Source organism: Salmo salar, chromosome 18, assembly GCF_965601325.2.
Source record: "Salmo salar chromosome 18, fSalSal1, whole genome shotgun sequence".
Taxonomy (NCBI): Eukaryota; Metazoa; Chordata; class Actinopteri; order Salmoniformes; family Salmonidae; genus Salmo; species Salmo salar.
In genome coordinates, this window is record NC_138308.1 from 70,407,182 (window position 1) to 70,423,989 (window position 16,808).

At 44.9% G+C, this 16,808-nt stretch overlaps 1 protein-coding gene across 7 annotated transcripts in view; it reads left to right on the plus strand.

Moving 5' to 3' along the window:
• The window catches only part of nrxn2b (neurexin 2b), a 937,590-nt gene that overhangs the window by 89,859 nt on the left and 830,923 nt on the right, over positions 1-16,808 (plus strand). For all 7 annotated transcript variants that reach the window (XM_045701329.2, XM_082965087.1, XM_082965083.1 and 4 more), the window contains exon 2: positions 12,336-13,753. In XM_045701329.2, coding sequence (XP_045557285.1) covers positions 13,051-13,753 — 703 coding nt within the window. In that variant the 5' untranslated portion in view covers positions 12,336-13,050. The remainder of the gene's footprint in view (positions 1-12,335; positions 13,754-16,808) is intronic.

A 16,808-nucleotide genomic window follows, 5' to 3' on the forward strand; every position in this document is an offset into this window, starting at 1 on the left:
TCTCGTCATCTCTCCATCCCTCCATTCTAATTGTCGCCTGGCTCATGAAAAAGTAATGGCGGTGCTTATGTTTCTTTGAAAGGGAGCACTCTTCTCCCCCCCCCCCCCCCCCCACAGCCTGTCTGGCTGGGTGAGGGTGTTGCTGAAAGGCCACTTCTCACGCGGCACTCTGGAGAAGAGAGATGCCGTCACTGCCCATCACCACAATTAACGTCTAGGGGACATGGAATTGATACCCTAGTATGTCGTCTTAATGGGGGGCTGCTTTGCAATGGGGGGGGGGCGTCGTCACGTCTTATGCCTGAAAGCTCTCAAGGTGCTGAGCAATTGGCTTCCATAATCCAACATGTTGAGTGCTTGATATCAACATCCTGGAAGTGGTGTGTCCGTGGTAGTTAGTATCCAGGAAGGGAATCGATGTTCCTGCGTTATGCACAGACGTTATGCATAGGATTTTTTTTCCCCAGTAAAGAAACCTTCATCAAAACGGACGAAATCACACTTAAATGCCAACAAGACGTTACTGCAACATGCAGTAGTTTCAGTTTTCCATCCAAGGATTTGCATAGCTCGCCTCTCTTTGCTCTCCAATACATGCCGATATACGCTACATTTGAGCCAGGATTTCTTATTTTACGGAGAGCAGAGTGACTAGATGGCTGCACCTGAATGTGTTGCTGGCCCACTCTTTGTGGATCAGTGTTTTGGCCCTAAAATAGGCCACTTTGTATCAGTTCTCTTCTAGCCCAATACGAGGCACCACCATGTTTTTGTTTTCTCTTCTCTCCCTCACTTTCTCTACTTATCCCACTATCTGGCTGCTGGTCTAATAACTGACATGCATGGAGGGGGGAGGAGAGGTGGGGGGGGGCAGTTGTCTACAGTGCTTATAATATAGTAGCTTGTCAAGAATGCCACGATGCAGTGTGTGAATCTCTACTCTTTCTTACTCACACGCTCTCAGCTTCTCTCTCTTTCCCAACTCTTTCCCTCTCTCTCTCTCCTCCCAGATAAGGGTTGAGCAGCTCTAGGCTGCTAAGCGGTTTAATTGGAACGAGAGAGCGAGTGTCTCCGGGCATGGCCAAAAAGCCTTGTGCTCCGCTACCAAAAACATCTTCTGGCACTGACTAACCAACATGCACATATGCACACCACTGCATACTACACACACAGTCACACATACATGCACATCACTGAACACACACGCATGTGGTTATGTACACACCCGTGCACAGAAGGACACCGACATAGTCACACACTCGGATCCTTTCAGCTGCGTAGGTTCATATTCTACGACAGATCTCCTCGAGAAAACAATTGTCATCCTAAACAGCTAGTGCCTCGATACCTTCACTCCAGGCGTTAAGTCTGCAGCACTTAAAACTCATTTGTCATGATTTAAACCAGCAATCCCTGCTACTCCCTCACGCTCCCTTTGTAGTGCTGAGAGTTGATCTCTCTAGGCTGGGGAATAGACTGCAGGGATAGAAGGATGTGAAAAAGAGAGGGCGAGCGAGAGGGTGATCAGAGAGAAAAGGCATTAAGAAGAGGTTGGCGTCACAGAGGGAGGGAGAAGGAGGTGTGCGGGAGGACAGAGGTAGTTAGTCCATGAATGGGGAGACAGTTCTGCAATAATAGTACAGATCCCTTCTTCTTCTCTCACTCTGGCCTGGTCATGATTGGCACGTAAACTGACGGATGATGGCCCCATAAGGGGTGTGTGCTAGATAATGGCCCCATAAGGGGTGTGTGTGTGTGTGTCTGTGTGTGTGTGTGTGTGCGAGCGCGCAAGGTGGGGGCTATTAAGTGTAGGTAGGGGGTCTGCAATGGCAATACAGCTCCAGACACTAAGTGTCATTGACGTGATGGAGCTGGTCTCTTCGCTCTATAGCTCACACACTTTTCAATAATACTCCCTCCTACGTTCCCCCCCCACACACACATCACACACACACACTTGCCTCGCTCCTCTCTCTGTCTACCAAGACCTTTTGAGAGCCTTTCTCCATCATACACACACTATTTCTCCTTTCACACTGTCAGCCATTTTGTTGCCTTGATCTGTGCAACGCTGATGTCTTGATGAGGTTCCCTGTCTCAGTGGGTGGTCTTTGCCTCTCTGTCTCAGCTCGCCATTGCAGCTTTTCCCTTGGGGAGGGCGTGTGTGTTTGTTTGTGTGATCGTGACTGTCTATGTCTGTGTGTTTGTGATCGTGACTGTCTGTGTGTGTGTGTGTGTGTGTGTGTGTGTGTGTGTGTGTGTGTGTGTGTGTGTGTGTGTGTGTGTGTGTGTGTGTGTGTGTGTGTGTGTGTGTGTGTGTGTGTGTGTGTGTGTGTGTGTGTGTGTGTGTGTGTGTGTGTGTGTGTGTCCACACTTAAAGTGGAACTGACAGCGTTTTAACTACTTTGCAGATATGAAACAAACAATCATAATATCAGTCAAAATATCAAATTCCCAGTTTATGCTACAAAACCAACTTTATAAGAGGTTTAAAAATAGGTTATATTTGACTCAACGTTCCATGGCGTACAGTAAGGCATTGTTGGCAGAATAGATGGCTGCAGTTCAATGCATGATTAATATAATTCACCAATACATTTCTTGGTCCAAAAAATATTGCTATCAGGTTGTAAATCACAACTGGCCTGGTACATTATTTGCTGCCTCCATTCGAAATGCACTGTTCCAGTTTCAATAACTCAATATTTTTTTTAAACTGACATAGAACTAAGGCTGGGAATGTCGATATAATCAAACTAGCGAGGGCAATGATCAGAAGTCAGTCATAACGTGGCTAATAGGCTAGCTAAAAACACGGAGCATAATGTTAGCTAGATAGCATGTCATGTCATTGGAGGAGTGACTGACTTTTCCCCCTCATTTCACTTTTTGGTGGCTATTTTATTTCTTTATTTGACCTTTATTCTACTAGGCCAGTCAGTTAAGAACAATTCTCTTATTTCCAATGACTGCCTTGTTCAGGGGCAGAACGACATATTTTTACTTTGTCAGCTCAAGGATTTGATCTTGAAACCTTTCAGTTAGAAGTCCAACACTCTAACCACTAGGCTACCTGCTGCTCCTGCCTCTATTAGAAATATGAAATGCTTTGCTAGCTAGCTAGCTAGCTAGCTATGCTGAACTTGAATGACTGTTATCCAGTTAGCATATCTTTTGCATTCGCATATTCACTCTGGCTATTTACCCCGATTTCAGAGCACTTTCATCTGAGTCTGACAGAGCGCAGAATAACTGGTGAATGTACGAATGCACAAATAGTCTGCCTGCCAAATATAAACAATCAAAACTTGCGGAGGAACAAAAATAGCATAAATAGGAAAGTATACCAGTTTCATTTGTGGACCAAGATGTTGACAGCTGTGCCATACAGCTTGCAAAATAGCTGGGAAGAGATTTTTGATGTACCAACTCCATGGCACAGTTGATATATAAAACGACTCAAGATTCAAGACTTTGTGCTTTTCAGCTAAAATTATTCTACAGAATTCTTGTCACCAACAAAATGATGAATATTTCGGGCATATAATCATCACAGCCCTGGAGATTTTGCTGTGAGGATACAGAATCAATAGACCATTTGTTCTGGTATTGCCCTCAGGTAGCCTATTTCTGGCCTCAGGTTCAGGAATGGCCAAAAAAAAAAAAACATTAGTCATGTACCCATTGTCGGGAGATCTGGAGAGACCTGGTCAGTCAATTACTAATACTCTTAGTAAAAGTATTTATCTTAAACTCACAATCTGTGTATTCTATTAGATTCAATGTATTAGTAACTATGTTAAATATCACAGCATAGTTGAAAGATGTACAGTGCCTGCGGAAAGTATTCAGACCCATTGACTTTTTCCACTTTTTGTCATGTTACAGACTTATTCAAAAATGGATTTAAAATAAAAATCGTCATCAATCTACACACAATACTGCATAATGACAAAGTGAAAATAGGTTTTTAGAAATGTTTGCAAGTTTATTAAAAATGAAAAGAGGTACCTTATTTACATAACTATTCAGACCCTTTGCTATGAGACTCGAAATTGAGCTCAGGTGCATCCTGTTTCCATTGATCATGCTTGATGTTTCTACAACTTCATTGGAGTCCCCCTGTCGTAAATTCAATTGATTGGACATGATTTGGAAAGGCACACATCTGTATTGATTAGGTCCCACAGTTGACAGTGCAAGTCAGAGCAAAACTCAAGCCATGAGGTCGAAGGAATTGTCTGTAGAGTTCCGAGACAGGATTGTGTCGAGGCACAGATCTGGAGAAGGGTACCAAAACATTTCTGCAGCATTGAAGGTCTCCAAGAATACAGTGGCCTCCATCATTCTTAAATGGAAGAAGTGGACACCCAGCCAAACTAAGCAAACAGGGGAGAAGGGCCTTGGTCAGGGAACTGACCAAGAACCCGATGGTCACTCTGACAGAGCTCTAAAGTCCCTCTGTTGAGATGGGAGAACCTTCCAGAAGGACAACCATCTCTGCAGCACTCCACCAATCAGGCCTTTATGGTAGAGTGGCCAGGCGGAAGCCACTCTAAAGTAAAATGCACATGACAGCCCGCTTGGAGTTTGCCAAAAGGCACCTAAAGACTATCAGACCAAGCGTCACTTCTGGAGGAAACCTGGCACCATCCCTACGGTGAAGCATGGTGGTGGCAGCATCATCCTGAGGGGATGTTTTTCAGTGGCAGGGATTGGGAGGTCAGGATCGAGGCAAAGATGAACGGAGCGATCCTTGATGAAAATATGCTCCAATACACTCTGGACCTCAGACTTTGGAAGGTTCACCTTCAAACAGCACAACAACCCTAAGCACACAGCCAAGACAACACAGGAGTGGCTTCGGTTCTCTGAATGTCCTTGAGTGCCAGAGCCCGGACTTGAACCCGATCAAACATCTCTGCAGGACCTGAAAAAAACTGTGCAGCAACACTCCCCCTCCAACCTGACAGAGCTTGAGAGGATCTACAGAGAGGAATGGGAAAAACTCCCCAAATACAGGTGTGCCAAGCTTGTAGCATCATACCTAAGAAGACTCGAGGCTGTAATCGCTGCCATAGGTTCTTCAACAAAGTACTGAGTAAAGGGTCTGAGTACTTATGTAAATGTGATATTTCAGTTTTGTATTTTTAATGTATTTGCTTGCATACTGTTTTTGCTTTGTCATTATGGAGTATTGTGTGTAGATTGAGGGGAAAACATTACAAAAAATCTGCTAGCAACCCTCTTCGGATATAGTTGGGATGGGCTGAGGGAAACTGAGGAGTGGAGCCTGCTGAAGGGAGGATGGCTCATAATAATGGCTGGAACGGAGGGAATGGCATGGAAACCATGTGTTTTATGTATTTGATACCATTCCGCTCCAGCCATTACCACGAGCCCGTCCTCCCCAATTAAGGTGCCACCAACCTCCTGTGAAACTGAGGGTTGGGATGTGGAACTGGAGACAAGTGAGAGTGGAGTTGCTGGATGGGGGATAGAATGACGGCCAAAGATAAAAGTAAAAAAGAAAGTACAAAAAAGTATGTTTGAATGACACTGAGGGGCAACGCTGTTACATCCAATGCCTATTTGCCTGAGGCCGCGCAAGTGCTTGCATACACACACACACAAACACACACCCATTCAAATGCACACATTTACATCTGTGTGTCCATATGCACACACACACACACACACACACACACACACACGTAAATAGCGCCAGACATGCATTCTAATGCATGCAGTCGGCTTTGAGTTTTGTTGTCCTTGATGTCTTTTTGTTTTTGCATTGTTCTGTTTTCCATTGCATTTGTCTTTTTTGTCTTTTGTTCATTTTGTTGGTTCATCTCGGGGAACTGTGGGGTATCTTAGATGGTTGGGAGCTTGGGCCAGTGGCCGATAGGTCGCCGGTTCGGGTCCCCGATTTCACCTGGTGGGAGATCTGTCGACGTGCCCTTAAACGGGGCTCTTGACCCAGGTTGCTCTTGTGGGTCGCTCTGGATGGGAGTCTGCTAAAAGTTGGGAGTCTACAATGAAAAATTGCTGAGCGGCTTCACTGCAGGTAGATTGTATGTTTTAATATTCAATAAAACAATTATGAATTAAAATAAACAGCTGCTGAATATGACCGGTGTCAGTGAACTTAAGCAAAAAAAAAGGAATAGTTAGTCACGAACGCTCTAGATAACATGTAAACAACCTAATCAGCTCTGCTAGGGCGAATCAAATAGTCCGAGTGAGGTGTTCTCATTTCTGTCTGGAAGTAGCAAGCTAGCCAACTTTACAATTCCCCATAATTTATCAGTGCAATGTTGACTGCCAACTAGCTGAAAAATTCTGAGAGGCTTTATCTTTTTTTTTTCTCTCTCTGGCTAGCATTAGTTGTTGATCTTGTTGTTGTTGATGTGCTTAACTAAGGGAGAGAGAGAGCCTGCCTTTTCATGGTTGTTTCATCAAAATGACTGTGAAGTTCCCAAATGTAAGAGGACTCCCTTGGTATTTAAATATTTGTAGAAATCCATTTCAGGTGTATTTTATGGCCTTTGGCGAATGTGTTTTAATGATCTAAAGTCACGCTGTTTGTCCAGCCTGTAAACACACGGTTCAGTTCAAAGTGAATGATGGCAGGCCAGTGTGGCAAATGGCTTGTTTTTAAAGGCCTACTGTGGCTCTGAATGGCTATGGCGCACGGTCTGCGTAGACTCCAGTCTTGGACGAGACAGATGTTTTATTTACTGCAATGTTTATTAATAGTCCAAATGCACGGTCGCTTTCCCACTCTATATTGCTATAGAATTTTCCCAAATGCCTTACTATATGTAATTCCCCAAAATCCAATGGATTTATCAAAACGTGAAAATGACCATATCTAAGTTCATGCTTGTCAGAAAATGTTTTTTAAAGTGTCATATTCTTCCTGCAAGTGTATATGAACAGATTTGAATAAGATGTCATGTAGCTAAAATGCTGCCAGTTCCACTTTAAGTGTGTGTGTGTGTTTGCATTTGTGTGTGTGTGCGTCCTTGGAGGGAGGCTTGGCATTTTAGTAGAGTGTTGATCGCTGCTTAAAATAGCCTTCTCATGGTCTCCTCTACCATACAACAGAAGCTCTCTGGGAAGAATTCCCTAGCTTCCATAGCCAGGCGTGAGATCTCTCTCTATCGATTTGTGCACAGAAACTCAGAGCTATGAGTGCGCTCAACCCTGGAGTGACTTGTGTCAGCAGAACTAAGTGATGTGGCTGGGCTTGTCTGTGGTGGGGGAGAGGGAGGAGGCTTGGGGGGGGCTGGGGAGGGATAATTAGGGAGCACCGGGATAATTAGGACTTGCAGGGAATTCATGGGAATGTAACAAAGCATTCAGCTAGTATGTGCTGGGTATTGATGAGCTTAAAGGGGATATCATCAAGACATTGCCATCTTTTTTGTTGTTGTTTCTTGTTCACTCACAGACACAGACAGAATAAGAGACACACACACACAAGGTACTTCCCATACAAGATAACTAACTGTTAAGTATATTTCTGTATCAAAAGTAAATCTAGTGGGAAAGACTTGACTCCAAAATAATTGATTCCTTGACTTCTTGCACGTCGACTCCCGGTTTCGACTCCTATTTGTCAAGATTTGTTCCCACTAGGAATCAACTCCTAAGACACAGTATTTTTAGAACGAAGGAGACTGACTAGTTGCCTAGTCAGAAACTTGCACTAGGTCTAATTTCTTGGCTTTTAATGTCTTGCAACTTCAGTAAAGCAGAGCCAATCATCAATGAATAACTAGGATATTGAGATGAGCTAGATACAACACTTTGCTCTCACAACCACACAGTATTTGGACATGTGCACGGGTTCGCTTCACGCTGTTCACATGGTGGTAGCCAGGGCTCCAAAACGGCGGAGAAGTTGAACCTCGCGCTTAAACATTCTGAGTTGTTGTGGAAATTGACCCACTATGCTGTTTACTTTCTACCCTTTTAAATTACACAACTTTCCCCATGCCTTTTATAGCCTATCATCTAATTGGGCTATGACACGGAAAAGAATGTGTTTTGTGATAACTGCACTGTGATAAAAATTTGGTGGGGGGGAAGAAAAACAACATCACAATAATGTTTAAATGTTTACACCCCTGCTCTATACTAACTCATGCCTTGAGTAGCACTGCCTAATAGTACTGACTGAGGCACTGTGCCATATACTGTTTGCTTTTCGATCTTGGCCCTGAAATGGAGACCGTCTGTTTGATTTTGGCATCCACAGTTTCTTTCACTCCTCTCCCTCTTACTGTTTTGAAATCCCGCTATTTCAGTCTGACTGTCTGTCTCTTTCTTCCCCCTCTATTCTGCTCTCCCTCCTCTTGCTTCCTCCCTCTCTGTTTCTATATCTACCCCTTTCTTTCTCCCCCTACTACTATTCTACTCGCTCTCGCTCTCTCTCTCTCTGAATATTAAGAGTGTGTCTGCATGGATTTGTGGTTAATTAGCAGCAGCACCAGACTGCCTGATGGAAGAGACACCGCCACCCCTCTCAGGAGCAGAGATTTATAGCCCTAGCCTCACTAGGATGCCAAGTGCCTCAGTGTATGTGTCAGAGAGATAGCGAGAGAGTCTGTCACCAGCGCATGCGTGAGCTTAACATCCGCCATCGAGGAAGCCATGTGCAGAACTGGTTAACTTAAATAGACCGCGTGGAAGCAGAGTGTGAATCTAATTGGTGCATTATCGCTGATGCGACCACACTCGGGTTTCCCTTCTGAACCGGCTTCGCTTTATATATACGTTTTTGTTTGCTTGGGTATGTGTGTGTCTCAAGTGAGATGAAACATGCGGTCTAGTATCCTTACAAACAACAACCATAACCACTGCCATAAGTGAAACAACAACAACAACCACAGAACACTGTTCTGCCAACACCCTGACCCTCTTCAGCGAGAGACACAGCTTTGATATCATTGAGATAAAAAAAAAGATTCTGAAGGGTTTTGGAAAGAGCCTTGAGGAATTTAACACTGCTGGAACCCCATGAAACACCACTGTCTGCTTCCAAACCCTGAACCGGGCGAAAAAGAAAAGGCAGAAAGCAACACAAGCTCTGTCGAGGCTTTCGATGCAATGATGTGAAAGTAATGGGGTCAGAGTTCGCTTCACAAGTTGCCAAATCATCGTTCGGCTGAGGAAAAGGGGTCAGGGGTACGGGGATGTGCGTGGATTGCCGTAGCCTCTTGTTCTGTTTCAGCTTGCTTCGGGCTAGACGGTTTGGCTCGGAGAGCCAAAAAAAGCACAGCGTGTGAGAAAGTATCAACCCATTGTTCTCGAGGAATAGGAAAAGCCAAATGGATGTCCTGCTGGCAGTCAGAAAAGTGTTTTGGAGAAAACGCAAAACATCAGGCCTCATTTAGCGTTGTGGATTGAAAAACAGACCCACTGCGGTATAAGGATGTCTCCCCCCAAAATATTTCCACTCTCTTTATATCTCTCAAACACACACACGCACCCTTTGGGCTTTAGTGTTTCTCCTGAGGCTTGTTATTTCTCTGTGTCCTTGGGATTTGAGACTATCACCAGGCAGTCTGTGCAGAGCTCCTAATAACCACCTAACACAAGGCATAAGATAGAGTACACTTTTATCCATACGAAACAGAAAGCCCCTACCAAAATAATACAGCACAATCTGGAGATGTTCCCTCTTTACATTACACCATGCAGAGACTCCCAGACAGTAAAAAAAAAAAACGACTTAATGAATAAATGCAAAGAGGAGGGAATATTCTAGTTACCCATCTGTGAAACACAGTATACATAACACTTCATTCAAATAAATAATCCCCACTGTCATTTATATAAACACACAGTTTCTTTCATTGTGGTTGCCATTGCAGCAAACTAATCACAATGGTTTGTAATGTCAGCTGTTAAAGTATACAGTGTGTCAGAGTAAAGGGATTTCATTAAGGTCAGATTTGGCCATTTGAATAGTAGCGTTTGATCTTAAATATAGATGTGCATTTTCAGAGATGCATCTTCCTCCTTCCTAAGAGGCCCTCTGCTGTGTCTTTCTCCCTTGGCATCGGTTCTTATTAGAAGTCACAGCTCCGTAATCTGCACTGGAACTGTCCATATATCAATAATGCTTTGATCTATGAATGTTATTATACAGGGCTTCATTTATGGGGAAGTGTGTGAGAGCAGACAATCTTATGCAAACACGCAGCTAGCATTGGCTCCCATCCGTAAGTAACTAAAATAAATCAGCCATCTCTCTCGCTCTCTCCCTTGCTCTTTTTCTCTCTCTCTCTCTCTCTCTCTCTCTCTCTGTCTCTCTTTCCCTCTTCTTCTCTCTCCTCAAGGCATGACACGCTGGTGCGTGTGAACATTACTTCGAGAAATATTGCCCTTTTCTCCCTCGCTCTCTTTCATATGCTCGCTATCTCTCGCTCGCTCTCTCTCTCTCTCTGTTTTTCTCTCTCTGTCACTGTCATTCTACAGTCTCTCTCTCTCTCTCTCTCTCTCTCTAGCTCTCTCTCTCTCTCTAGCTCTCTCTCTAGCTCAGGGATAGTGTCATCATTAGTTGTCATTCTGAAGTCAGGCAGTCAAGCATGGCCTGAGTGAGTGTGATCGGGGGCAAGGAGGGGTTTAATTGTGAACTGTCTGCGATGGAAATTAAATATCTCTTGAGAAATAATGGGAACGGATTAGGCCAGGGCCAAGGGTCAAGAGTGGCTATCCTGGCAGCCATTGCCTCCATGCCAAAGCACCCTGCTGAAGAGCAGACTTAGTTGTGTGTGTGTGTGTGTGTGTGTGTGTGTGTGTGTGTGTGTGTGTGTGTGTGTGTGTGTGTGTGTGTGTGTGTGTGTGTGTGTGTGTGTGTGTGTGTGTGTGTGCGTGCGCAGTTAGGTGGAGACCATAAAGCCTACATAAACATGGTTGGTTTTCTAGAGCACGTGCATTCATGCAATGGTGATTTATTGATAGCTTTATTGCTCACTGATTTTGAAAGTCAAGTTATGGATTTAGAGTAAGCGTTCTATTCTATGGCGCTTTATGCACTGTGTTTAGGAGCAATTGTATTTGGCAGTTAAGGATGGAGCGAGGCGTTTTGAGCGGCTGTTGACATACACCCGGTAGGCTATTAGTAAATCATGCACATGAATGTTGAACTTAATACCAGACATATTCACATTATTCACTAGTCTAGACTTCCAACAGAGAAATCACCAGTAGGGAATTGCATGTATAGGACATTCATTTGAGTAGTCGATGTCTCTGAGGAAACTTGATTTGTACATTTCCTCTACAAAGCAGATCCTCAAATGAACGATTGTAATGCTTATTTTTCATACATTTTTACTACTATACTGAACAAAAATATAAACGCAACATGCAATAATGTCAACGATTTTACTGAGTTACAGTTCATATAAGGAAATTAGTCAATTGAAATAAATTCATCAGGCCCTAATCTATGGATTTCACATGACTGGGCAGGGGCACAGCCATGGGTGGGGCTGGGAGGGCATAAGCCCACCCACTTGGGAGCCAAGCCCACCCACTGGGGAGCCAGGCCCAGCCAATCATAATGAGTTTTTCCCCAGAAAAAGGCTTTATTACAGACAGAAATACTCCTCAGCTTCATCAGCTGTTCACACGGCTGGTCTCCGATGATCCCGCAGGTGAAGAAGCCATATGTGGAGGTTCTGGGCATGTGTGGTTACACGTGGTCTGCGGTTGTGAGGCCTGTTGGACGTACTGCCAAATTCTCTGAAATGACGTTGGAGGTGGCTTATGGTAGAGAAATGAATTTTCAATTTTCTGGCAACAGCTCTGGTGGATAATCTTGCAGTCAGCATGACAATTGCTCCCTCAACTTGAGACATCTGTGGCATTGTGTTGTGTGACAAAGGTGCACCTGTGTAATGATCATGCTGTTTAATCAGCTTACTGATATGCCACACCTTTCAGGTGGATGGATTATATTGGCAAGGGATAATGAACAGGGCTGTAAACGAATTTGTGCACAACAGTTTAGAGAAATAAGCTTTTTGTGGGAAATGTTATTTCAGCTAATGAAACATGGGACCAACACCTTTACATGTTGGGTTTATATTGTGTTCAGTATACATATGCTATTACTACTTCTATTACTATAATAAACCAATATGGATGCATGTGTGTCAGACTGTATTGGAACCAGGGTCTCCTGTGTGCCACAAGACTAGGCATTCGCTAATGCAAATCTTACGGTCTCGTGCAAGGTTACTAATCACCTCAGTTAAACAAAGCACCAGGTTTACATGTGGTCTAATAAAATGTCTCTGTCTGTGTTCTTCCAGATCCATGACTGTGGGGACAATGAGAGGACCCAGACCAGCCTAAGCTGTGGTGGACCGACCAGAGGCTTCAGGAGAGGAAGGGGTTAACGCCATTGGAGTCATGAACATACCTTGCTGTCCATGTAACACCAGACAGCTCTGACACAGTCCTCCTCAGTGCTCTCTCTACCTCCCCTTTTTCCCCCTTTCCTGAAAACAAAATCTCTGAACACGTACAGACAGACAGTATCTCTTGCCACAAAATTTACTTCGTTTTCCTAAAAAGCTATATCTGGAATCCAAGGACTGGGATTTCTGTCTGGAATAAGGAGTTTAGTTAAGGGACGGAACGTTGTGTTAAAAGTATCGGAATTCCCCCTGCCAGTCCACCGTCCTCGTTTTTCCCTGTGAGACCCAGAGGCACCAACCAATGGAGAAACGGAGAAGAGAGACAGGATAAAACAGCAGAGAAATAGAGCAAATCCAGAGAGAACTGCTGAATCGGCAGAGTAGGAATCTGGAATTGGGTCCTGTGAGGGTTTTTCTTCTCCCACACTTTCCCCAGCCTAGAGGACTCTCCTTAGCGAGTACCAGACATAACAACCATTATTTACACTTAAAAAAACAAACAAAAACGACAACGACAGCTGCAACTACGCTAGGCTGAGCTACGTCCCTGTGTGGAGGATTTGAACATATAGGAAGACGATAGGGATTTAGGATTGGGATCACAACCATGACGAGGGGCTTGAGGTTTCCCGCGTGGCCCCTGGCGTTCCTCAGTCTGCTGGTGACGATCCGTGCGCTGGAGTTTGGCGGGGCCCCCGGCCAGTGGGCCCGCTACGGGCGTTGGGAGGCGGGCTCAGTGGGCGAACTGAGCTTCAGTCTGAAGACCAATATCAGCAAGGCCCTGGTGCTCTACCTGGACGACGGCGGCAACTGCGACTTCATGGAGCTGCTGATCGCCGGCGGGCGCCTCCAGCTGCGCTTCGCTATCCACTGCGCTGAACCCGCCACCTTACACATGGAAACCCGGGTCAACGACGACCGCTGGCACATGGTGCTCCTCACACGCAACTTCCGCGAGACTCTGCTCATGGTGGACGGCGAGACCAAGGTGGCGGAGGTCAAGTCCAAGCGGAAGGAGATGGCGGTGGTCAGTGACCTGTTTGTGGGCGGCATCCCGCCTGACGTGCGCCTCTCAGCCCTTACGTCCAGCACGGTGAAGTACGAGCCCCCATTCCTGGGCCTGATCTCCAACCTGAAGGTGGGCGAGATGCCCCCTACCCTGCTCAACAGCCAGGGCATCCAGAGTGACCTGGAGTATCTGTGCACCAAGCAGAACCCCTGCTTCAACGGAGGCTTCTGCTCCATCCAGTATGGCGAGGTGCACTGCGACTGCACACACACCCGCTACAAGGGAAAGTACTGCAAGGAAGGTGAGACCATGACCTGGCTGACTAGCTAATACTTTTTTTCAAATGCTCCTTTTTAGCATGGTTCCAGCAACTGTGGTGAATGCATAACCAGGACATCTCAGTCCATGTTGGTTTGGCTCAGCTCAATACTAGGAAAAACCCCTTAGCATAATATAGGTAAGAGACAAGCTTGCTAACATACTGTACAGTCATCATCTTCTTCAAAGCAGTGCAAAGCAAGCAAGCCTCCAGTGCTAATGTGTATGTATTATTCTAATGTAGTCTTACCTTTGACCTTTGGAAGGATCCCATACTACACTCTTAGAAAAATGGGTTTCAAAGTTTTTGGGGGCTTTCTCCATAGGAGAACCCTTTTGGGTTTCAGGTAGAACGCTGTGTGGAAAGGGTTCTAGATGGAATCCAAAAAGTTTCTACCTGTTCTTCAAAGGGTTCTCGTTGACATGTTAGTCATTTAGCAGACACTCTTATACAGCTAGGTGGGACAACCACATAACACAGGCATGGGGGGAGGGGGGGGGGGGGGGTCAATGCAGGTGCTGGTTTGATTTTATAATTTTTTTATTGAAGGTGGGGGTCGAGGTGAGGAGGATTATTTAAGATATTGTTTGAAGAGGTAGGATTTCAGATGTTTTCGGAAGATGGGCAGGGACTCTGCTGTCCTAGCTTCAGGGGGAAGCAGATTCCACCATTGGGGTGCCAGGAGAGAGATGAGCTTGGACTGGGCTGAGCGTGAGCTGCCCTCCCTTAGGGGTGGGAAGGCAAAGAGCAATGTTTCCTCAAATTGTTATCATCGCTGAGCAAATATCAGGCCTGCTGAGCGCAAAACTTCCAGCACGCGTTTACTGACAACACTGAGGCTGTACCCGCTTTAAGTTAGTTTTAACAGTGGTCAAGTAGGCTACTGTGACTACTACCATCAAAAACAATGGAGAAAATGCATCCCATAACATTTTAACATGGATAGCTGTTCTATCATTCAGCCTATTGTAGCAGCCAGTGTGTGGTGTTCAATGTAGGTCTACATTTAATTAGACTTTTGAAAAAAACATGCAGGGGCTGACGTTAACATGTTTATCCACTTGTCCTTCAGACAAGGAGGTGACTGAAAATGTTGTTTGATGCAAGAAACCACTTTCAAAATAAAATGCAGCATTATTCCCATACCATTATTAAAGTGAATCAGACAAATTATGATACCCTCTGCCTATTGGCTACTTAGGTTATTCAAGCCTGTCTCAAAATACAACACTGCCCCTTTAAGACAAAAAAAAATCTCTTTAGCTGACTTGCTTTCCAAAGATGTCTGGAAATGCTCATGTTTTTTGCTCTTCTAGGAAACAATCACTCCCTTATTGCTGACTACAAATGATCTATGACTGGGCTAATAATTCACTAACTAGCGAAGGATATGAACACATTTACAAATGTGCACATGTTGCTACATGTGGCTCTCGCTTTGATCTCAAAACAAGTTAATAAACAGATCACTGACCATTTCGAATCCCACCGTACCTTCTCCACTGTGCAATCTGGTTTCCGAGCTGGTCACGGGTGCACCTCAGCCACGCTCAAGGTACTAAACGATATCATAACCTCCATCGCTAAAAGGCAGCACTGTGCAACCGTCTTCATCAACCTGGCCAAGGCTTTCGACTCTGTCAATCACCATATTCTTATCGGCAGACTCAATAGCCTTGGTTTCTCAAATGACTGCCTCGCCTGGTTCACCAACTACTTCTCAGATAGAGTCCAGTGTGCCAAATCGGAGGGCCTGTTGTCCGGACCTCTGGCAGTCTCTATGGAGGTGCCACAGGGTTCAATTCTCGGGCCGACTCTTTTCTCTGTATATATCAATGATGTCGCTCTTGCTGCGGGTGATTCCCTGATCCACCTCTACGCAGACGACACCATTCTCATACATCTGGCCCTTTGGACACTGTGTTAACTAACCTCCAGATGAGCTTCGATGCCATACAACACTCCATACAATACAAAACTCCTTCCGTGGCCTGCTCTTAAATGCATGTAAAACCAAATGCATGCTTTTCAACCGTTCGCTGCCCACACCCGCCTGCCCGACTAGCATCACTACCCTGGACAGTTCTGACCTAGAATATGTGGACAACTACATATACCTAGGTGTCTGGCTAGACTGTAAACTCTCCTTCCAGACTCATATTAAACATCTCCAATCCAAAAATCAAATCTAGAATCAGCTTTCTATTTCGCAACAAAGCCTCCTTCACTCACGCCGCCAAACTTACCCTAGTAAAACTGACTATCCTACCGATCCTCGACTTTGGCGATGTCATCTACAAAATAGCTTCCAATACTCTACTCAGCAAACTGGATGCAGTCTATCACAGTGCCATCCGTTTTGTTACCAAAGTCCCTTATACCACCCACTACTGCGACCTGTATGCTCTAGTCGGCTGGCCCTCGCTACATATTCGTCACCACACCCACTGGCTCCAGGTCATCTATAAGTCTATGCTAGATAAAGGTCCGCCTTATCTTAGCTCACTGGTCACGATAACAACACCTACCCGTAGCACACGCTCCAGCAGGTATATCTCACTGGTCATCCCCAAAGCCAACACCTCCTTTGGCCACCTTTCCTTCCAGTTCTCTGCTGCTAGTGACTGGAACGAATTGGAAAAATCGCTGAAGCTGGAGACTTATATTTCCCTCACTAACTTTAAACATTAGCTATCTGAGCAGCTAACCGATCGCTGCAGCTGTACATAGCCCACCCAATCTACCTACCTCATCCCCATATTGTTTTTATTTACTTTTCTGCTCATTTGCACACCAGTATCTCTACTTGCACATCATCTGCTCATTTATCACTCCAGTGTTAATCTGCTAAATTATAATAACTTTGCTACTATGGCATATTTATTGCCTACCTCCTCATGGCATTTGCACACAATGTATATAGACTTTCTTTTTTTCTATTGTGTTATTGACTGTACGCTTGTTTATTCCATGTGTAACGCTGTGTTGTTGTTTGTGTCGCACTGCTTTGCTTTATCTTGGCCAGGTCGCAGTTGTA